Below are 23,448 nucleotides of genomic sequence, written 5' to 3'. Positions count from 1 at the left end.
GATTCAAGCTGGATGTTGTGGTGCACACCTTTAATCCCAGCACTCAGGAGGCAGAGGTAGGAGGATCGCCTTGAGTTCGAGGCCACCCTGAGACTACATAGTGAATTCCAGGTCAGCCTGTGAGCTAGAGTGAGACCCTACCTCGAAAAACCAAAAAAAAAAAAAAAGACACCTGTTACGATGTCTACACAAGTGCAATAGTGGCACATAGCCATGGTGGGGAACCAACTGCTCATGATTTGGCTAACTGATCCCCTCAGTGGTACGGGACCCATAGCTGGAGCTGGGAAACAAGTCAGAACCATATCCAAACATAAGCCCACTCTCCATTATCAAGCTACCATCAATCATGGGCTACAAGAGGGCCTACACCTATTAAACTCTCTATAAAAAAAAAGTAAGGGTTATCTCATTTGTCCTGGTGCTAACTTACTCTTGGTTGGAGAATGTGCTTCTCTTTTTCAGGTAAATGTAGATCCTAAGGAGAGAGCTACCCCATCATACCTCAAAAGGGCCCCCGGCTGAAACTAAAAAAAATTGGCGAAACAAGCAAGGGTGCTGTTTTCCTGGTGAACTGGATACCAGCACAAGGGGGAAGGAGATCAACACAGAGAAAATTCAACTCCTACCGAATCAGAGAGCCAGAGAGAAACTCAGAGGCCCCAACACCTCATTACTGAAGCAGACCAAGAATGAACCCAATATGGCTCAGGGAAATTTTGTGGAAGAGGAGGCAGAAAGAATGTCAGAGGCGGGCTGGAGAGATGGCTTAGCGGTTAACCGCTTGCCTGTGAAGCCTAAGGACCCCGGTTCGAGGCTTGGTTCCCCAGGTCCCACGTTAGCCAGATGCACAAGGGGGTGCATGCATCTGGAGTTCGTTTGCAGAGGCTGGAAGCCCTGGCGCGCCCATTCTCTCTCTCTATCTGTCTTTCTCTCTGTGTCTGTCGCTCTCAAATAAATAAATAAATAATTTAAAAAAAAAAAAGAATGTCAGAGGCACATGTTGGGTCATGATATGCAGAAACATTTATCCTACCCATAAGTGTGGGCTGACTCCAGAATGGATGACCCATATACCTCAACAAGGAAGGGCCAGGGGAGGGGGTATGTCACGGATGAGCCTAATAATGGTACCAAACTGCCTGTATTTGCTGAATACAAAACTAATTAATAAAAAAATTAAACATAAAAAAATAAATAAACTGATTAAAAATGAATCTTTAGGGCTGGAGAGATTACTTAGTGGTTAAGCACTTGCCTGTGGAGCCTAAGGACCTGTTTACTACCCATGTAAGCCAGATGCACAAGGTGGCACATGTGTCTGGAGTTCGTTTGCATGTCTAGAGGCCCTGATGTGCCCATTCTGTCTCTCTCCCTTTCTCTCTCTCTATTACTTTCAAATAAATAAATAAAAATAAACCAAAAGAAGAATATACGCAAAGGAAGGAGGCGCCGTGTGGGGAAGTACGGCAGAAAGGAGACTACTGCCTGTGTCCCCCTTAGCTAGGGACAAACTAGGTTCACAAAAGTTACCTACATGACTAGCCAGGTAAAATGTATCCACAAGTCAACAGTGGCATCTAAGTTATAGGGGTAAAAGGGCTATGAGGCCCAATCAGTGGGAGGGAATTCAAGCCTGGTACTGAGAAACAGATCAGAAGCCTATGACTTAGAAAGCCACAGACCCTAAGGGTAAGCTTCCACCGTTCTTTGGCTAAGTGGAGAGGTTATGCTTATCAAAGTCTTCCAAATGTGTATGTTTTATCCCTTTTGGTCAATGCTGCTCTCAGTCTTGTTTAGACAACCTACTTCAAAGACAGCAGGGAATACTGGGGAGATCCAAGAGCCATCAAAGTGACAACAGAAATCTGTGTGCCCAGCACAAGATGAGTAAACTCCATCATAGCAGCAGGGCCCAGGAAGCATTACAGAGGAAGTGGCGGATTAAATGAGTGCTGCTCTCATTGCTAACCTGAGTCACTCCTCTCGGAAGCTGGTGGTAGACACTGAGACTTATCAAAGCAGAAAATAAGAGGCTGCCAAGAGCCCAACACTAATGGACACTTCTAAGGGTCCTCCAAGGATGAGGGAGCCCTGTGGAAGAGGGCCACGGGTGGGGGGGGGGTGTGATGGTGTACTGATTGTCCTCCCTACAGAAACCAGCTGGTGCATTCATGACCCAGAGTGGCTATTGATACCTCCTCTGACAAGGGTCCTCAGTGGGATGGGGGTGGGAGAGGAGACAAAAGAGGACAACCTGATGGGAATATGACCAATTTGTCGTATGTTCATATAGTAAAGGTCCCAATAATAGTTTTCTTAAAAATAGCTAATTAGTAAACTTCTCACAATAAAAAGAAAGCAGACAAAATTTTCAATAAAGGGAACCTTAATAATAGTAATTCTTGAGTTTATACAAATTTTATAGTCTTACTGGAAAAAAAAATCCTGAAATCTTTCATACTATCTTTTAGTATATGTTTTTATTCCTAAAGATAGGGGAACCATAGAGCTACACAGACATGGCTCATAAACAAGAGCACTGCTGGGCAGGGGAGACTGCTCAGTGGACAATCACTTGTTGTACATGAGGACCTCAGTTCAGATCCCACCCACACATGGAAATACTGGGTGGGCATAATCCAGCAATCAGGCTACTGGAGAGAGGATTCCCTGGGGCAAGCTGATTAGCCAGACTAACTTAAGTGGCAATTTTGGGGTTCAAGTGAAAGGTCCTGCCTCAGTAAATAAAATGAAGAAGGATGGAGGGGACACCTGACAGTTACATCTGGCATTCACACACATGCAAGCACACACATTCAAACACACACACACACAAGCGTGCACACACACACCCCGACACACACACAGACACAAACGTGTGCACATACCACACATACAACCTACACAGAGGTAAAGAGAAAGAGAGAGAGAGAGAGAGAGAGAGAGAACATGCACTGGATCCAGACAGCATATGGAGAGTCACATTAACTTAGCTCAGATTTATTTCCATATAATTGAGAGTAAGAGAAATTACTGGGATGTACACTCTTATGATACAAAGAAAACTGCAATTCTCAAAGCTCAAAGTAAAGACTCACAGACTAAGACCCCAACCCCTCAGTCTTGGAGAAAAGCAGTATTCTGCTAACTAACAAGGCTATCAGGACAGCAGTGTCTGCACTTGCTGGGGTGACCTGTGCAGAATGCTCTCTGGATCTCTGTATCCATTGGCAGGATCCATCACGGCTGCGTGCACTTCACCATAGGCCCTGCAGACCAGCTCGGTAGACTGTCTCACGATCTGCTCCCTATTGAGAAAACAAAGCATGAAGACATCACCTGAAAAGAAAATATTGCCCATGAATGGTAACAACACGTATTTGAACGGATGCACTTCATTTTCATCCTGATCCCACAGCCACTATTCAAGTCATCATACAGCTACACAAGTCAGTTGTTGATCTGGTGGTTAGTATTGGTTTATTACTCAAGTACTCAGTCCATGCAGGCTCCAAGAGGGCAGGGACTGTATTCTACTCACTGCTCTATCATTAGGACTAGCAGTGCTTGGCATATAAGATGTTCCTTGACATACAACAACAGGGTTTCAACCTGGTAAAACAAGTTGAAAGTATGAGGAGTGAAAAACCGAACCTACCAAACAGCGTACCCCAGACTACCTTAAACGTGCTCAGAATGCTTAACCTCAGCTGATTCTGTCATTAAACGCTGGCTGCCTCAGGTGAGTATGCTACGGACGACAGCATCGGTCTTTTCCCCTCAAGACTAGAAGGCTGACTGCGTCATGGCTGCCACTGCCTGGAATCACGTGTGTGTCACCCTGTAGATGGCTAGTCCACAAGATGACAGTTCAAAATTCCTACTGGATATGTCACTTTTGTGCCATCATAAAGTTAAAGAAGTCTTAAGTCAATCCATTAGAAAGGAACCATTCATAAATTGTTCAAAGGAAACAAATGATGATCCAGCACCAGAGCATTGTCCTTCCAAAGGCAAGTAATGATACATTGATCTCACAGAACAAAGTTTACTGCTACGTTTGAATATGAAATGTCCCGCACAGGCTCATGTATTATAACTATGGTCTACAGGTGATGAAGCAAGTTTTGGAGATGCTGGAAACTCTAGGCACTGAGGCCCAGCTGGAGAAGTACGTCCCCAGGGGTGCGTCCTTGGACTACCGCTGGAGCTCTTGCTTGCTGTCCACTGTAGTTGAGCTGTTCTGCTCGGCTTCCCTCTCCTTGCCAGAATGGTCTGAAACCAGGAGCCAACTTCTGTAAATTGTTTCCCACAGGCAGGCATTTGGTCATGGTGACAAAATAGTAACTCAGAAAAGGAGCAGCAAAGGTATGAGCTGCTCCTGTAGCACCTGGCCATGGAGTGTGTGAGGCAGACTTGGGAAAGCCGGAGAAGGTGGTCAGCGGGGCTGTGGGGTGCAGAGAACCAGTGCGGGTGGGAATGCAAACAGTAAAGACTGCTCATGCGACCTCGAAGGGAACCAGGGCTCTCTACGTAACTGAACTAGAGGCCATGCATGTTATATTCTAGCACATAATTTACGCTTTTCAAGTTCTGAGATATTACCTAAGGTTGAATTTAAAGGTTATTAGACCAGTGAATCTCATGAAGGATATTTTAAGGCACTCTAGCACTCAGGCTGTGGCAAGGCCACTATTAGCTGCTTTTTTCCAGGTTGACAGTGAAAATTGGGAGCAAAAGGCAGAGTGGAAAGATGAAAACACTTGGGAGCTTAGCCAGAAAAGAAGTGCAAATAAGCTGGGGCCAAGGAAAATGTGGCTGCTAAAGTGACTATGGTCATTAAAAGAAAGCCTTGTACTGCATTAGGACAATAGGAGTGGCCTCGAGACTGCAGTAAGGTGGGAGGATGTAAAGGTGTTAAAACTCATAAACACTGCGCTTAAGAAGGGACCCACGGCGTCCGCCCTGCACAGACGGCCACCCGGGAGTGCTTCTACACGCTCAGTCACCAGGCACTCAGAGGCCGCCGCGGCAGTGCTCCCAGCGGGTCTGGCAGAGACCTCGGAAAACCACATGCTGCTGGAGTTGCAGGCATACGAAGGATATATAAGTGGTCAAGGAAGCCTCTACACAGCTTTCAAAGGAAGCTTGAATTTTGGTCATTTTTCCAGGCTGATAATACATTTTTTCATATTCTCTCTTGGTGTTGGGCAGCAGCAAACTACAGAGGCCATGTGGCTGAGGGCAGATGATGACCCACTGATGGTTGCCGTGCATCTTGCTCAAAGCTGAGATGCTGAGTGCAGCTGCCTTGAGCCCAGCTTTGGCTTATGATTATTTCCAACTTAAGACGGGTCTGCCAGGGTGAATCCCCAGCCTGAATCAAGGGGACGTGGATAAGATGGGGTAATTCTAATTTTATAGCTTCACAAAAACACTAAGACCATTGTGAAGGAATTGAGTATAATGACTATATAAGTCACAGGAATTGGAAATCACTAGTAAATTAAGATCATGTTACTAATTAGATTTTGAAGACAAACAGGTAAGGAATAAGTATGGGCAGGTTAATTTCTTGGAGTGCTAAGGGAGAATAAAAAGACTGAAACTATAGCACTTCAAAGGTAAATTTTTCTTTACAGGAAAAATATTTAATGTATAAAAATATGAAACTTTTGCCAACTACTTAGGAGAACAAACACTTACTTCACTGTGGTGCTTAGGAGGAGGTTCAGCTGTGGCATAAGCAGGCTGTCTGGGGCTGAAAGGTAACGGTCAAACTGCACCTGAGGGAAAAAAAAAGAATGCAAACATAAAGTGCATGCGTCTCCACCAAGCACCTCAGACCTGCCCACTTCTGAGAGGGTTAAATCTTAGGAGAAATCCCCCTTCCCAAATAGCTAGCTCTTTTTTTCTTTTTTTAAATGGGTATTTCTTATACATTCTAACTAAAACAGTCCCAACATTTTAATATAGCCAATATTAACTTTTTATAATTCTGAATCTAAGGCCTTCTCTTTTGTATCTGTCACTAAGCTCCAACAGATGTAGTCATAAGACTTGCAGCCCACCTTCTTTGAATCTATTGTCTTTGCAAATCAGCTCATTTATGAAGTCATTCATGTAACTACTATTTCTTGAATAAATAGTAGAAAATATCATTCCATAACAGATAATGGAAATATGATGGTAAGTAAGAGGAACTAACCGTGTTAAATTCTGTAAGGCTATCTAGTCTTTTGGCTTCTCTGAGCCACACCACGTGAAGAACTGTCTTGGGCCACAAATAACAACACCATAACCCCACTGAGGAAGGCCCCAGGGAAACAGGAGCAGGGGCAAGGGATAAAAGAGGATAATCTGTTATAATATATATGTAAAATAAAATTTTAAAAAATTCCAAGGCAATATACAGGGTAAATTGGGAGCTTAGTCTGTTCAGCAAAAGCCCCCAAAGGCAAGGCCACATAAGGTAAGATCCTCAAGAGGAACAGACAGTAAGTGGGGAGGAGCGCTCAGGCAGGGAGACTTCATACATGAAGGGCTACACGGGAAGGACAGTGACCAGACATAGAAAGATGACTTTGTGTAGGACTCATGAGCTCTTCAAGAGACATTAAAGATTTTTAATTTGTTTGGTTTTAGCTTTTCAAAAAAAAATTTTTGGTTTATTTTTATTTATTTATTTGAGAGCGACTGACACAGACAGAGAGACAAAGGGAGAGAGAGAAAGAGAGAGAATGGGCGTGCCAGGGCCTCCAGCCACTGCAAACATACTCCAGATGCATGCAACCCCTTGTACATCTGGCTAATGTGGGTCCTGGGGAATCTAGCCTTGAACTGGGGTCCTTAGGCTTCACAGGCAAGTGCCTAACCACTAAGCCATCTCTCCAGCCCTTAGCTTTGTTTTTTAAAGACAAAGTCTCAGTATATTGACTGGCCTTGAACTCATAATCACCCTGCCTCAGCATCCTGAGTGCTGGGGTTACAGGTATGTACCACCATGTCAGACTTGGATGATAATTCTAATCACTGCTGCTACTAAGCCTCTGCAAACAGGTAAGGGTGTAATTTATGTTTAGGGAGTAAACCTGCCATAGCAAGGAGAAGCGATGAAGACTGTAATGGCTGATGTAAGCCACACAGGCAGCAGTTCATCACCTTCGACTACAAGGACAGCCACAGTGGGAGGAGGTGAAAGATTTGAGTACGTCAGTGGAAACTCAGCACAACCTAGGTACTGACTGATAGGGCGAAGGACTGGTGCCCAGAGTTTAGATGTGAACAAAATAACTCACATTATTATAATAGGTAACTCTGCTCTTGATCCACTTATTTAGATGTGTAACTGCTTTCTGTACCTCTTACCAGATCATGTCTACTTTTATCTCAATGCGTAGAATGATGCCTAGAGGACGAAAGACATTTGGCTAACAAGTACTGAAATGATAACTGAAGCTAAGAACACCTTGGTGGGGTTGCTAGGATTTAGTGGATAGTGTAGTGAATTTGCATATAACTTTCAAAGAAATGTATGTCTCACTAAATGAGTAAGATTCACTCTTTTCTATTAGAACTTTTTTTGGTGCTCATGCATGCTGTGTGTACATATGTGTGGCGTGTGCAGATGTATGTGTAGATGTATGCTTCTCATATGTGTGCATGTGGAGGCTAGAGAAGAACATCACGGCTGTTGTCTTATTCATCAGTATTGTTCCTTCCCTGAGATGGAGTCTCTCTGTCAATCCAGAATCACTGTCAATCGATAAGCCTCAGTGATCCTCTAGTTTCCAACAGCCCAAAGACAGACGTTATACCCATCTTTTTTTATATGGGTTTATATGGGTTCTGGGGAGTCTGACTTGGCATCTCCAGCCTGAGAGACCCTCCTGTTTAAGCAGCAAGTGCTCTTAACCACTGAGCTTTGCCCCAGCCCCCCCAAAAAAAAGAGGGGAGGAAGGAAGAGAGAAAAAGCAGGGGGGGAAGGCAGAGAGAAAGAATGGACACACAAGGCCTCTTACCATTGTGAATGAACTCCAGATGCATGTGCAATGTTGGGCTTTATGTGGGTACTGGGAAACTGAACCTGGGAGGGCAGACTTTGCAAGCAAATGCCTTTAACTGCTGAAACATCTCCCTAGCCCCAGAATATTCTACTATCATATTTTATTTGAATTTCCATATGTTTAGTAGTATAATTTTTTTAGTACATATAGTTAATATAGTTAAGATTATTACCTTCTATAGATGGTCTTTTATTAAGATATAATGTTCCTCACTCAGGAGCCATAGACTGTTGCTAGAAAATTTTCAGTGCCAGGGATGGGATACCTTCCAGTGAGTTGTTGGCCAGGGAGGTCCCTGATGCCCCCAAAACATTATAGGCCATGGCTGAGGCCCTTGGTTTCCCACCAAGAATAGATGGCAAGACCCTACTGCTGAAGACTGCACATGCTTGGGCTGCATGTCACTGAGAAATCCTGCTGGAGCCGAGCTGAAAACCTCCTCCATGTAGACCAGCTGACAGAAAGCTGGAAGAAGCCATTCTGCATGCAGTTCAATGGGAGAGAGAGATACCACCAGTGAAGATACTCAACAGTGGACACTTCAAGCCTTATATTTGACCAGCCAGGCCAAATGAGCCAATTGGTGCGACAGTGGCACGTCTGACATGGTGGAAACCAACTGCCCTCTAATTGGACTGGAGGCCCGCTCCATGGGAGAGAACACATCCCTGATACTGAAAACTAAAAATGGGGAAGTCATGAGCCCTAGGGGTATAATGTCTGCTGATGTCTGGAAAAATGTATACACTATGCTCATCAAACTGCCCAGTGAGCACTTCTCTTCATGTTCCTACCAATATATTAATACTACTCTCACTTTTGGTAGAGAACCTCTCTTTTCAGATGGCAGTGACCTTGGGATGACTCAGAAGGTATCATGGAGCTGGAAAGAAGTGACAGGAGTGCTCAGTACTGCAATATCTCTATCACACCTTCCAAGGCTCAGGTCTACTGCAGAAGAGGTGGAGGAAAGAATGTAAGAGCCAAAGAAGGGTAGGACTCCTTACAACATGCTCCCTCCAGACACAAAATGGCTTGGATACCCATGACCTCATAGTGCCCTGACATTACCTACACAAGACCATCATAATAGGAGGAAAAGATCATGACATCAAAATAAGAGAGATTTTATTTAAGAGGGGGAGGGGATATGATGGAGAATGGAGTTTCAAAGGGGAAAGTGGGGGGAGGGAGGGTATTACCATGGGAATTTTTTATAATCATAGAAGTTTTTAGTAAAAAAAAAAATTGAAAAGAAACAAAAAACATAATGTTCCTTACCTATCCAATTTAGAATTCTAACTTCTACATTGTCTAGTACTAAGACAAATAGCTCTGCCTTCTTCTTTGCATTACTTAGGCTTCTTTTTTTTTTAAGTTAGGCATCTTTTAAGCCATAACCCCTTTACTTATTTTTACTTTTGGAAGATGATATATAGGAAAGCCCTGGTATCATAAAAAAAAAAAAAAATCTCAGAGAACTACTATAAAGCCCAAATCATGGTTACAGTAAACATCTGAAACATTCAGCACAGGAGGCACCTACAGCAGTTAGGCCCACAGGCTCCAGCGGCAATCTTTCTAGGCAGAATGTGGTTGTCATGGGGTTAAAACGCTACAGCAAGAGTACACTTATGATGCTGCCAAAGGGGACTATCCTGAGGGAGAGGCCCACATGACTGAAATGTCAAGCCGTGGGTGGGTATACATATATGCAAAGCACATACAAAGACAGGGAACAAGGCCACAAAATATAGTTCTCATGCTGAAAGGAACAAGTTCATTTCAGTCTCCCTTTCTTCTCTCCCTTCTTCCCTCTTTTCTTCCTTTGTTCATTCCTTCCTTTCTTCTTCCCCTTTCTTTCTTTCCTCCTTTCCTGTCTTTGTGGCAGCGATTGAAGCAAGGGGCTGGCGCATGTAAGGCAAGTGCTCCACCATTGAAGCACACCTGCAGCATTTTCAGTGGAGAGATCAAAGCACAGGTTTCCGGAGTCTCACTCTCAAGAGTTAGATACTATTTAAAGACAGGGATCCAACTTCAGTGACCAGAGTGGAAAAAGTCCAGAATTGTGAACCAGGGATCCTAGCAGGAGCACGTCTGGAATATACAACCTAACTTCACGTCTGCTATCCCTGCTTCTCTATCAGAATAGGAAAAACGTTCTGAAAATGAAGAACTCCTGCACAACTGCGATGAAACCATCACTCTGCTGGACAGCACCCCAGCTGTGTGTGCTAGTCAGACCTCGTTGCGGGGATGTGCGCTCCATGACTGTCACCTGACCTAGCGTGATCACAACACAAAAATGACCACCCAGGACAAAATGATCAGATAGCAAAATACAAAAGGCAGTGTTCCACAGGGAAATCCAAATCAAAATGCCTCATATGCACTTACCATTGCAGCTTGCAGTGCCATGGAATCGAGGTTGGGAAAATTAGATAAAGGCCCCTATTCAAAGAAGAAAAAAAAGATGTAAAGATGAGGACATACCTTTCAGTTCCCTTACGGAATACAGTCCATGAGTGGATTACCCATGTTTAGAAAATCCTATCATTATTTCCAAAGGAAAGAGCTCTCTTCAACCTAGTAGGAACAGGGGCTATTCTTGCAAGAGTTCCAGTGAAAGCATCGCACCCCTCAGGTTTACTTATAACCGAGGGAAGAAGGCAACAAGTCGTGTGGGGCCCTGGTGACACAGTGGCTCCAGCTTTACCACGACGACTGGTGCTTGGCTTTCCTGGGCAAGGGGGACACCGAGTTCAGTGTCCTGCCACCTTGGTACCTATGACTGCTGGAGCTCTGTAATTTAACAAGGTGATGCTGGCCCCAGAAACAAGTACAGTTCCTTTAATATTATTCTGAATGACAAAGAGGCTAACAACTACTTATACAGTAACTTATACATACTCTTTCAGTTGAAATCATACAGGACTTTTGAAAACTTACCAGCGTGAATATCCATTATGTACTTTACAATCCTTATTTCTATGTATTTATTTACATTTATGATACTAATTTGTATATACTTTCAACCAAAACTATTATAGTTGTGGGCACGCTACTGATTTTTAGAACACTACCCTAAAACACAACCATAACCGTATCTGATCTGCAGCTGAGGAAAGAAGACAGAGTGGTCCATCACTTTCTCAGAAAACACAGCAGGTGAGTAGTTGAGTCAAGAGTCAAACCTTACTACTCTCAACTGCCCTATTTCTAAGAGCAGGAACAGCTAGGTGCCAACACTCACCTGGTCAGGTTTATGTTGCTGGACAGTGTTGTAGATGTAACTCAAGCCGACTCTAGTTAAAACATAGGAGGCTTGCTCATTGATGAGAGTGTCTAAGTGTGCTTCAATCTAAAATAAAACAAGGCAGCAAGAACATATAAGAGGAGGAAGTGCCAGGAGAAAAAGCAGGCCACTGTGGAAGCTGACAACCTGGGCTGTTCCCTGGAGTGGCCCAGCTCATGGAACACAGAAGGGCCTCTACAACAATGGCCTTTCCTTCCCAGTCAGAGAAGTCCTCCTCTTACTTAAAATAGCAATTAGCAAAGAGAATTCTAATACGAGCACTAGCCAAAGAATATGGGTTGCTTCTGGGCTGGTTTAAAAACAAAACACAAACAATATAACCCACTAATAACACAATGTAACAAGTTATTCAGGGAGAATTCTGGAAGATGGCTGTGCTTGATATACTGCTCTCCTGACCCTCTAGCTTCCTGGATAGAGAACCCTATAAGAACATACACTGCAGCTGAGTAATAAGCTCTCTCAAGGACGAAGCAGATCTATAACAAGCAAAGGAGAAGCAAGGCCTCTGTGTGTAGACCCCTGGTCACAGAATTTAGATCAAGAATGGCCTTGGGATATCTGGTGAGTAGATCTGAATGGCATGTCTTCTGGCTTTGTGCTATGTCTGGGGAGCCCCACATGCTAATTAATGGAGGACACAGGCCAGTAATGGAGTTACCCCACCACAAAGCAGCTGCTCCTCCCTGGTTCTGACAGTGAACCCTAGGAGCCTGGAAGCCTTCCTTCTATGGCACAGCAGAAGCCCCCTGGTTCTGACAGTCTGTTCACCAATGACAGGGAACACTGCCTACCGTATCCTCTGTCAACGTGTGAATGATTGTCTTGTGTGAGAAGCTTCAAGAGCTGTGCCTTCCCCCTATGAAGCCTACAACTTTCTTTTCTTCTGAAGGTAAATGCCCAAGGAAGTTCAATTACAGCCTCTATTTCCTGGTGTTACTGAAAATCCAAGAAAAATTATTTGTGGTATGTAAACATTTAATGAAAAAGAAAAAAGGGGGCTAGGGAGCTACAAACCTTGCTAGCCCAGGTTCAATTCTCAAGCCACCCACATAAAGCTGGACACAAAAAAGTGGTACAAGCATCTAGAATCTGCAGCAGAAAGAGACTCTAACACACCCATACTTTACAGATACACATGCAAACAAATTAATACACAGAGTATTTATTGTGAACAACCAAATTAGTGGTCTGAAAGAAAATACAAAGTAAAGAGACTTATGAGAGATCAGAGAAAATGAACCAAAGACAAGAGCTTCAAAATATTTTTTTTAAAAAATTAAGTGATTATTAAAGAAATAATCTAAGCAAGAGAAATTTACTGAGCAAGACAAAGTGTGATGAGATGGCGCCCATAAGTTCAAGATGGTAACAACAGAAACAATGAAGATGCCATCAGAAAGCACATCACTGTGCCTAAAAAACACTAACTCAAGGCCCTGCTTAGATCTGTAAGCAGCAACACATACAAGCATCTAGAGCTACGATATATAAACAATGAAAGAACTGAACACGTGAACTGAGTGAGCTTATTCTTTAAAGACAAATGGACAGGCTGGGCCACGAGAGTTGTTTGATTTCAAACCAGTGAAGATGGACAATTCTCAAAATTTTGCAAAAGGAATTGGAAACCAGAAAGTATCACAAAGTTACAACAATCAAAAAAACTCACTGCTCTGAAAACCCAACAATTACCACATGAATTTTTACTATATCCACTACTAAACTGTTTATATCCTTTTGATAACACCAAACATTCAGAGGTTTCTGTTGCTATTCTTGTTTCCTTAACATTGCATCAATACCACAGTAAAATGAGGACCCAAGTATCCTGTATATTTTATAAACAGCCTGGTTTCAGTAACCATGCAGACTCTTGAATGATACCATTTGACTTATGGGAATAGTGACTGCTATAACAAATTATAATGCTTTACCTGATCACTGGTTCACATGAGATAAAAATATAATTGTCTTTATAAGATATTTTACACAAGCTAGACAGCTTGAAAAATATAGTTCCTTGCTAAAAGTAACATGAAATCTGCACGCAGCACCAAATAACTATTCCAGTTAATCACAGAAGCTTCCTGATACCATGCTGATATATGCTCTCAACCGGTATGTTTACTCACTTATATCTTGGCTTCTCCAGATGAAAACCAAAATACTGAGTGTGTGTGTGTTGTGTATGGGGGAGGGACCAGGGGGTGTCCATAGTTCCATAAGATTACATAAAAGGCTTTGTAAGAATTAACTCAATCAAACTTGTCAAAGTTGCCAATTTAAAGCTATCATATAAAGATAAAAAATTCAATCCCAGAGAAAAAATTTTGCAAGAAAATTTACCTGAAACTGTAGCATTTCCAGGCGCCTGTCAGTGAACTCAAAGAGAGCCAATGTAGTCTTCATCATATAGAGTGAATTGACCATGAATGTGGCCATGTCAGCTGTGCCTAAATTGCTGGCTGACACAGTACACATTTGGAGGAGAGGATCCAAGACACATGATAAAACCTGCAAATGAAGAGGAAAATGGCTTCTTTCTTAGTCAGTGATATGCTCCTAGCACACTCCACGCCAAATGAATTGGAAGGCAGCCAACTTAAAGAAATGCATGGGGAAAAGTTTAATAATATAACAAGGGAAAAGATGGGAAGAGAAAGAAAGGGAGTGGATGAGAGGTTCAAAATGAGACTTAATGAATCTCAACTTTTTGAAAATAAGAAGTGATTTAGTATTGAAGGAAAATCAATAATACAAGGATTATGAAAATACCTGTGTCACAAATGCCAGCATTACACAGAAGGTATAACAGAGAAGAAAAAACATCACTAAATATGAATCTATAAACAACCTGAACAAAGTCAGCCTGACGAGCATCCAATGGGACGACTGAAGAATCATGAGATGCCAGAACTTCCCGGAGCAATGTGAGGGTCTGATTCAGTGCAGAACTGGGTCCAAGATCAGGTGGAGGGAGTTCAACCTAAAGTAAAGAATGGTTTATCCACTGCTCATGGTTTCTTAAGTTTAAATTTCAAAGTAAAACACACATGAAAATTAGAATTGTATACCACAGTAAAACCTAGAGTTTATGAACAGCTCATTTAGAAGTATGTAGTCAGCACAGAAATTGAAGCAAGGTTTTAGTTAGACATTGTTTTAACTTTCTATTTTAAAGCTTAAAAATCTATGAGAAGAGTTAGTGTTCACTTGTAGAATAGTATTTGCTATGTATCTGAAATAACCTGCTTTTATGTTGTTTGTCTTTAGCTCATCATAAGAAAAATGCAATACACATACCAACACTATCCCAACTGCAATACTGCTGAGAAATATCACCCGCTCTCGGGGCCAAATATCAGGGGCCTTGGCTCAGTGTGTCTCAATTAGGAGCCCATAATTCCACCTCTCATGATGCACCTTGGGAGAATTGTAGGAGGCTCATCCACCAGGCCATTCATATTGAAAACCAGTTCCTAGGAGTAGTGTAATAGCCCTTCGAATGTTGGGCTCTGTAGATAAGTTTGAACACTGGATATACCACTTAGTCACTTGTGACTTTGGGACAACGTAACAGAGAATTCATACAGTCAGGCCCATAATCAAACATGCAGGACATGCAAGTGGGTATGCACTTGGGCTTAGAAAAGGGTCGCGCTCCAGTTGTGTGGCCATAAGATCTTTGACGTACTCCACTGCCACCTACTGGGACAAGACGGCCTTAACAATAAGGGCCCTGGGAAAAGTGCGCTGTATATTCACAGAGCAGAGTTGATCTCAACAGCTATCTCTTACCACACTGAAAATTAACTTGAGATGGATCAAAGACCTAAATGTGGAATCTAAAATAATCAAGCTTCTGAGAACATCCTTGATTTCAAACCTTCCTTTTTTGAAAAAAGATAAATCTTGCAAAGCAGCAAGAAAAAGGCAGAGATCTCAGTGGAAAATTGGGTAACAGACTTCAAAGGATACTTCACAAAATAATAAATCCCGCACCAAATAAAAAAGTGGAAAACTGGCCAACACCACTAATGTTGAGAAAAATGCAAGTAACAAGCAAACAGGACACTGCCACACACTTTCTACAATGGCTTCTGGAGAAGAGCAAACCATCACCACCATTTAAAAAAAAAACTGCTCTTACAACTAATTAATCCTGTCACCTATGTGTATCCCATTTCTGGGCATACACATAGCAGAAGTGAAAATTATCATCAGCTCATGTCTGTACAGGAATTCCACTCAACTTTAGTCATAATGATCAAGAACTGGAAACAACTCAACTGTCCATCAATGACAGAATGAGCCGATAAATTTTGGAATTATAATACAATGATTAAAAAGTAATCTACTAGCCACATTAGCCAGATATGGTAGCACACATATTTATCCCAGTACTCAGGAGGCTGAGGTGGAAGGATAGTTGTGAGTTCAAGGGCAGCCTGATGCTACAGAGTGAGTTTGAGGCCAGCCCGGGGGCTGGAGTAAGACCTTGCCTCAAAAAAAAAAAAAAAATCAGTGAACATAGATGAATCAAGCAGATACAATATTAAATAAAAGAAGTCAGAGCTAGAAACACTAGACATCGCACAAATGTACTTATGCCAAGTTAAGCAGCAGCAGGGACACCAGGGAGACGGAAAGTCAGCATGAGAAAGTCGTTTCAGGAATAAGTCACATTTCACATCTTGATAAGAGTGATGGCTAATGCACATCTACAGGTTAAGAGATTCACTGAACTAACTGTACATTTAAAATTTGGGTGCTAATAGTCATAACTAATAATCAAAAATCTCCATGAAGGCTTTATTTTTTAAACTATTTTTATGTTTACTGAGGAGAGAATATGAATGAATATAGGTGTACCAGGGCCTCTTGCCATAGCAAATAAAGTACATGAACACTCCATTTTGTGCATCTAACTTTATGTGGGTACTGAGGAACTGAAACTGGGCTTCTGGCTCAAAACAGGACCAAGGCACAAGAGCAATTGAACACATTCATGACTTTCTATGCCATCATGTCGAGCAAGCAAGCCCTACTACAGGGATGTGTGTGGAGGACTGCAAGGGCACACACATTACACACAGAGAAGCACAGACATTTTTAAAAATTGTTAAAAGCAAAAAGGAATTAACTATAAAATATAAATTTTTCAGGCTAGAGAGATGGCTTAGCGGTTAAACGCTTGCCTGTGAAGCCTGAGGACCCCGGTTCAAGGCTCGATTCTCCAGGACCCACATTAGCCAGATGCACAAGGGGGCGCACGTGTCTGGAGTTCGTTTGCAGTGGCTGGAGGCCCTGGCGTGCCCATTCTCTCTTTCTCTCTATCTGCCTCTTTCTCTCTCTGTCGCTCTCAAATTAATAAAAATGAACAAAAAAATTTTTAGATATAAATTTTTCAAAAATTACAAAAGCTGGGCTGAAAGATTGCTCAGTGGTTAAAGACACTTGCTTGTAAAAGCCTGATGGCCCAGATCTGATTCTCTAGAAACCATGTAAAGTCTGATGCACAGTTTGTTTGCAGTGGTAGGAGGTCCTGGCAAACCATACTTGTCTCTGTTGCTCTCTAATAAATAAATAAAATACTTTTTAAAGTCACAAAAATCAATCATATATAAAAAGTTTCTTCCTTACTGCATTTTGAAAAGCTATTTTCCTAAAAATTTTACTTCTACTTAAAGATTCCCAGAGTCTCCTCAGACCCATAAACTCAAATCTTTCAGTCCTGCCACAAAACTCTCCTCAATGTAAGTATTAGATCATACAGGACTCTTTCAGGTTTCTGTTGTTTATATTTCATGGGGTGTTTAAATTTTACTTACATAAGTACTTTTATAATACAAATTGCATAAATAATTATAGTATATAACAAAGCTGTAACATCACAGGAGAAAAATATAAACTGCCTGGAAAATATCTGCAAGTTTTCCAGTATTTCAAGGTGGATAGTTTGAACTTGCTATATTGCTTGCGATTCTCCTGCCTCCTACCACATAAGCATAGTAATAAGTTTGCTTTAGTTACACATTTGTGACTAGTTTATAAAAGAAATAAAGAGTCTATCTCAGGGCTGGAGAGATGGCTTAGCGGTTAAGTGCTTGCCTGTGAAGCCTAAGGACCTCGGTTCAAGGCTCGGTTCCCCAGGCCCCATGTTAGCCAGATGCACAAGGGGGCACATGTGTCTGGAGTTCATTTGCAGAGGTTGGAAGCCCTGGCGCGCCCATTCTCTCTCTCTCCCTCTATCTGTCTTTCTCTCTGTGTCTGTCACTCTCAAATAAATAAATAAATTTAAAAAAAAAAAAAAGAGTCTATCTCCAATTATGACTCAATTGTACTATTCCAGAATGATGTACTATGTATTGAGTTCTTAAGAGCTAAACATCCTCAGCATGAAATTTGTTATTCTAATATAGAATTCAAAACATCACTGTATAAACTGGAAAATATTACAGACTAATATAAAACACGAAAATGACATCTTCGAGGGCTAGGGAGATGGCTCAGTGGCTAAAGGAGCTTGCTTACAAAGCCCGATAGCCCACGTTCAATTCCCCAGTACCTTCATAAACCAGGTACACAGCACAATGACACACATATCTGGAGTTCATTTGCAGGGCCAGGAGGCCTTATCCCACTTAGACTTACTTCTTGTTGGCCTTTCTTTCTCACAATAAAAATATTGAAATAAAATAAAGTGACATCTTCCAATGTGAAAGATTCACAATCACACAGTGTAAGAGCTGCGTTTCTCATACATACCTTGTCCATTAATTTACTTGCATGAAGACTCAAACTGTTGAAGAATATCTTTTTGCTTAGCAAATGCATCTCTTCAGTGGTAGTCAACAGAGTGTCTGCACTGTTTCCAACGATGCCACTAGACACAAAGAAGAGCTCAGGTCGCTAGCACAAGCCGACATGGTTCAGTCCCCAGCGCCGCTTTTAAGAGTCTGGATTTAAGCTGAGCATGGTGCTACACACGCATAATTCTAACACTGGGGACGCTGAGACAGAGTAGAGCAAGTTCAAGGCCAGCCTGAGCTGCAGGAGTGAGATCTGACTGCAGAAACAGAACAGATACACTTTTTTTTTTTCCTACAGAGACTAAAATCAATGACTTAAGACTAATCACTCTAACTTCATACAGTTTTTTCTTTTTAGTAAGGTAATTTTAAAAAAGAGGCGAGAATACTGGACATTCTTAGTATGCAAATCCCAACTCAGAAATGATCCAAAATCTTAAGCTCTATAGGTCAGTGTTTAAAGAATTTCAGACTTTAGAGCACTCTGGGTTTGGGGCTTTCAGATTGTGATGCTTGCTGGTCAAATCTGTTTCAATGTTGCAAAGCCCAGCACTGAATGCGGAGCACCTCTGCTCCTAAACAGTCTAGACAAAGAAAACTCAGCCTATACTACACTTCCAACATTTTGTAATTCATTTAGCAAACATGTACATTAGAACTGATGTCTGTAACATGTAAGTCTGAATATTTTTTCCTTTTTACAATGAGCAGGTATCTTAATGATGTATGACGTCTAAGGAATGGTATTCCATCAGTAGCTCTATTGATAACTGAACTCCATAAACACTGAGTTTTGTTCATTAAAAGTGGTATATTCTATTACTAAAATACTTACAAAGTTGCATAATTTTACACAACTGCTTACATAACAACATGTTTAAATTAATTATGAAAATATTATATTTTGAAATAATTAATTACATTATTAGATTGTACAAAATTCAGTTTTCTATTAAAAGGATTATTCTGACACCTATCCAAAGTGGTTTCCCATTTTTGCCAGGACCTAAATGAATTCCAAGAGACAATAAGCCAAAGACAAATCAAGAAATGAAAATGGAGGCTGGGGAGATTGCTCAGTGGTTAAGGTACTTGCTTACAAAGCCTGTTGGCCCAGGTTCATCTCCAGTAATCACATAAAGCCAGATATGCAATGGGGTGCATGATCTGGAGTTTGTTTGCAGTGGCAAGAGGTCCTTGGGTGCCCATACTCTCTCTTCTTTCCTTTCCTCCCTCTCTCATATTAATAAATGTTTTTTAAAAAGGATCTATTCTACCTATTTAAAAAGAAATAAAAATAAAATTCAATAAAGAGATGAAGATGCTAAAGAAAAACCTCATAGAAAACAAAATGAAATAATTCATTTAAAAGTGAAAGCCTGGCCAACGGAATAGATCATGTGGAAGACAGGCTATCAGGACTTGACAAGATGGAGGAAATAGACAGGGAAGCCAAAAATTAATGACGAGTTCAACAACAAGTACAAGGAGAATGTTGACAGAAATGTCAGCACTTAACGTAGCAGCACGCGTGCACAGGGGCGCATCTGGAGATCGACTGCACTGGCTGGAGGCCCTGGCGCACCAGCCCTCTCTCTCTCACACACATAACAACAAAAAAAAAGGAAACATTGGGATCATTGACAAGAAGAGGTAGAACTAAAGAGCATGGAGAACATCGTCCAATAAAATTACAGAAGAAAAATTTCAAACCTTACAAGAAACACCCATCCAAGTATGGGAAACTCACAGAACACCCAATAGACAGGACAACAGAAAAAAATTCCCCACGTTCCATTACAGTTAAACCACTAAGAAACAGAAAATAGAGAGTACAAAAAGCAACAAGAGGAAAACAGCTTGTCGTGTCACTTACAAAGGTCCGATTTTTCAATGGAAATTCTCAAAGTCAAAAGGGCCTGGAATGGAGTATTTTACAATTTGAAAGAACACAGCTGGCAACCCAAACAACTATACCCAGAAAAATTATCCTTCATATTAGAAGGTGAAAGAAAAGCTCTCCATGATAAAAGCCAGCTTTGTGAATATATGAAATATACTCTACAGAAAGTACTGGATGGAATACTTCTCACGGAAGACGAGAACAAGCACACTTAAAGAAGCTACAGGAGGGAAAAACAATCAAAACTAGAACAGATGTGAAAGCACATGAAGATCAAGAAAACACCGAATTCCACAGCATCTTCAGCTTGACTGAGATTAACTCTGAATATCAATGGATGTGCTCCCCAATCAAAGACACAGGCTCAAAGGCTGGAGAAAAAAAACCAGACTCATACATTTTCTGTCTGCAATAAACCAACCTTACCAGTTAGAAACAAACACCACTTTAGGGTGAAAGGATGGAAAAAGATATTCCAAGCATTTGGAAATAAGTAGCAGATGTGGTTTCTAATGTCTGACAAAACAGACTTTAAGCCAAAAGCAATTAAAAGAGACAAAAGAGGTCACTTTATACTCATCAAGGGAACAAGTCAACAGAAGATATTACAATGTTAAACACATAAACAAAACACAACCACACCAAATTTTATAAAGATACTAAACAAGAATTCAGAAATAAATCCCAATACAAAAATAGCGGGTGCCTTTAGTACCCCACTATTGTCAATAGGCAAATCAGATAAACAGAAAATAAAGAAACAATGGAGCTAAGCAACACCACAGATCAAATGGACTTAACCAACATCTACAGAACCTTCCAAACTCTACAGAATAAACATTCTTCTCAGCAGCTCCTAAAACAGATCATATATAAGGACATAAAGCAAATCTCCACAAATTCAGGAAAATTGACATAACTCCTTGTATTATATCTGAACACAATGCAATAAAGCTGGAAATCAACAAGAACAACATAAGAAAGACACCAACTTCACACTACTGAACAATGAATGGGCTGTTGAAGAAATCAAACAATTTATGGAACTGAATGGCAATGACAACACAATGTACCAGAACTTATGGGACATAATGAAGGAAGTGCTAAGAGTAAACCTGATAGAGCTAAATGCGTCCATCACAAAAATGGAGAGATCTCAAATAAATAACTATGTATCTCATGCTTTGCAAAAAACAAGTAACAATCCAAACCCCAAAGTATCAGATGGGAAGAAATAATCAAGATCAGGGAGAAATCACTGAGTTGGACATGAAGAAAACAATTTAAAATGTTGACGTAGGAGCTGGGGAGACAGCTCAGGGGTTAAAGGTACTTGCTCACAAAGCCTGACAACTAGGGTTCAATTCCACTACTCATGTAAAGTCAGAAGCACAGAGTGGTGCATGTATGTGGAGTTCATATGAAGAGGCAGGAGGCCTTGGCACACTTGTACTCTCTCTGCCTGTCTCAAATAAATAAAGATTTTTAAAAGGTGATGAAACAAAGAGCTGGTTCTTAAACAAATAAACAAAACTGATAAATCCCTGGCCAAATTGATCAAAAGGAAAAGAGAAGGCTTTAATCAACAAGATTTAGAGATGGAAAAGGAGATGTTATTTACCTGATTGTGTGGTGGTAAAATTTGAGGAGATTGGAAATTTTATATAATAAAACTGCCCCGGGTTCAGCAAGTATTACTTGTTCAATTCGAACCTATTAGAATGTATGGGAAAACATCAAACATTTTTAAAAAGCATACCTTTTCTTCATTAATGATGTGATATATATATCACAAAATATTCAACATGCATTTCATTACTACAGCAAATGCAAAATACTTTCTAATGAAATTCTGCATATTAACTTGGAGGGAATGATAAGCATTCTTAACACAGATTCTTGAAACGACTTATTATTAGGCTACTTGCTACACAAACATGAGGACCTGAATTCGGATCTACAGCACCCACATAAAATGCCAGGCATGGGGCACACACCTGTAATACAAACTCTGGAAAAGCAGAGTAGGGAAACTTGGCGCTTGCTCCCCAGCTAGTCTAGCCAACTAAGTGAGCTCTATGTTCAGCATGACGCTTTCTCTCATCAAAAGGTAGACAGCTCCTAAGGAAGACCAACATTGACCACTGGCCTACCGCCTACCAGGAATCTTTTCCTACTAGTTTCCATCACACACTCGTCTTTCTCTTGCACCGCATTTAGTCATTAACACATGCAGCGTGAGTCACACTGATGCTTCTTCCTTGCCTGTCTATTCTGTCTGTGCTGAAGCTGCTACTCACATTATCTTCTTGCTTTCTAAACATAAACAGACTCTGTATTCTCTGCTTCTTTTACATTTCTATAGCACCTGGTAGAAACAGTACACACATAACAGATGCTTAATAAACCCTTTTGAAGCTCAAGTTATTCTGTACTTGGACTTTGGTATATGCCATACTGTTAGCAAATATAATTTGCTAAAATGTGAGTCTATACATGTATGGGTCTTGTTATACAAAACCCTCTTGAATTATGGACATAATTTCCCTCTGCATCAGTATGTTTAAGAGTGTGATTACTCTGGCTGGAGACAACAACAAACTTGCTATCCTAAAACTGCCCACCAAGGATGGCATTTGTATCAACAATCATAATTTCCATATGACAACTTCTTTTCAGGTCAAGACCTCAGATTAATGTTAATTACAAATAACATCAAAGAAAGTGTTATTTTCCAATCCTCATACAATGATTGCAGTCAAATATGTGGGATGTTCATTGCAAACAGGTTTTTTCAGGATTTACTACACCATCTCAGCTATCTGGGATTATGCCTAAAAAAATTTGGAGACATCAAGAAATTCTTCATTTCCATTCCCATAACAAAGGAAGTTAGGAGAGAGGGAACAAAAAGAAGGATCTTATTCAATTGTTCTCCATATCATTTAGTGAGACAGGAACTCACCCATTCAACTAGTCTAGATAGCTAGTTAACTGCCCTAGGGAACCTACACCCACACCCTGAGGGCTGGGATTACAAATGAGCCATACCTGGCAAGCATTTATGTGGGTGCTAGGGGTCCAAACTCAGGCCGTCCTACTTACACAGCAAGCTCTTGACAGGCCAAGCCATTTCCCCACTCCTAGAGTTCCTACCTTAATCCATATTCACAAATGTTTGGTCTATTACCAATAAAGTTCCACTTTGCTAAGATACAGAATTCTCAGTGACATAGCTGAGGAAAAAAAATCTTACTGCAATATCTTATTTTATTTTATTTTTTATTTATTTATTTTGGTTTTTCGAGGTAGGATTTCACTCTAGCTCAGGCTCTCCTGGAATTC

At 41.1% G+C, this 23,448-nt stretch overlaps 1 protein-coding gene across 1 annotated transcript in view; it reads right to left on the bottom strand.

The window, feature by feature from the left end:
- Positions 1-2,982: 2,982 nt before the first annotated feature.
- The window catches only part of Cog6 (component of oligomeric golgi complex 6), a 47,426-nt gene continuing 26,960 nt past the window's right edge, over positions 2,983-23,448 (bottom strand). The window contains exons 12-19 of the mRNA XM_004660033.2: positions 21,725-21,816; positions 18,157-18,274; positions 14,243-14,374; positions 13,735-13,902; positions 11,323-11,430; positions 10,467-10,520; positions 5,710-5,789; positions 2,983-3,311 (exon numbers count right to left, since the gene is read on the bottom strand). Of these exons, the coding sequence (XP_004660090.1) occupies positions 3,164-3,311; positions 5,710-5,789; positions 10,467-10,520; positions 11,323-11,430; positions 13,735-13,902; positions 14,243-14,374; positions 18,157-18,274; positions 21,725-21,816 (900 nt within the window). The 3' untranslated portion in view covers positions 2,983-3,163. The remainder of the gene's footprint in view (positions 3,312-5,709; positions 5,790-10,466; positions 10,521-11,322; positions 11,431-13,734; positions 13,903-14,242; positions 14,375-18,156; positions 18,275-21,724; positions 21,817-23,448) is intronic.

The sequence above is a fragment of the Jaculus jaculus genome, chromosome 7 (genome assembly GCF_020740685.1).
Source record: "Jaculus jaculus isolate mJacJac1 chromosome 7, mJacJac1.mat.Y.cur, whole genome shotgun sequence".
NCBI lineage: Eukaryota > Metazoa > Chordata > Mammalia > Rodentia > Dipodidae > Jaculus > Jaculus jaculus.
This window is presented reverse-complemented; position numbering and strand designations above follow the sequence as displayed.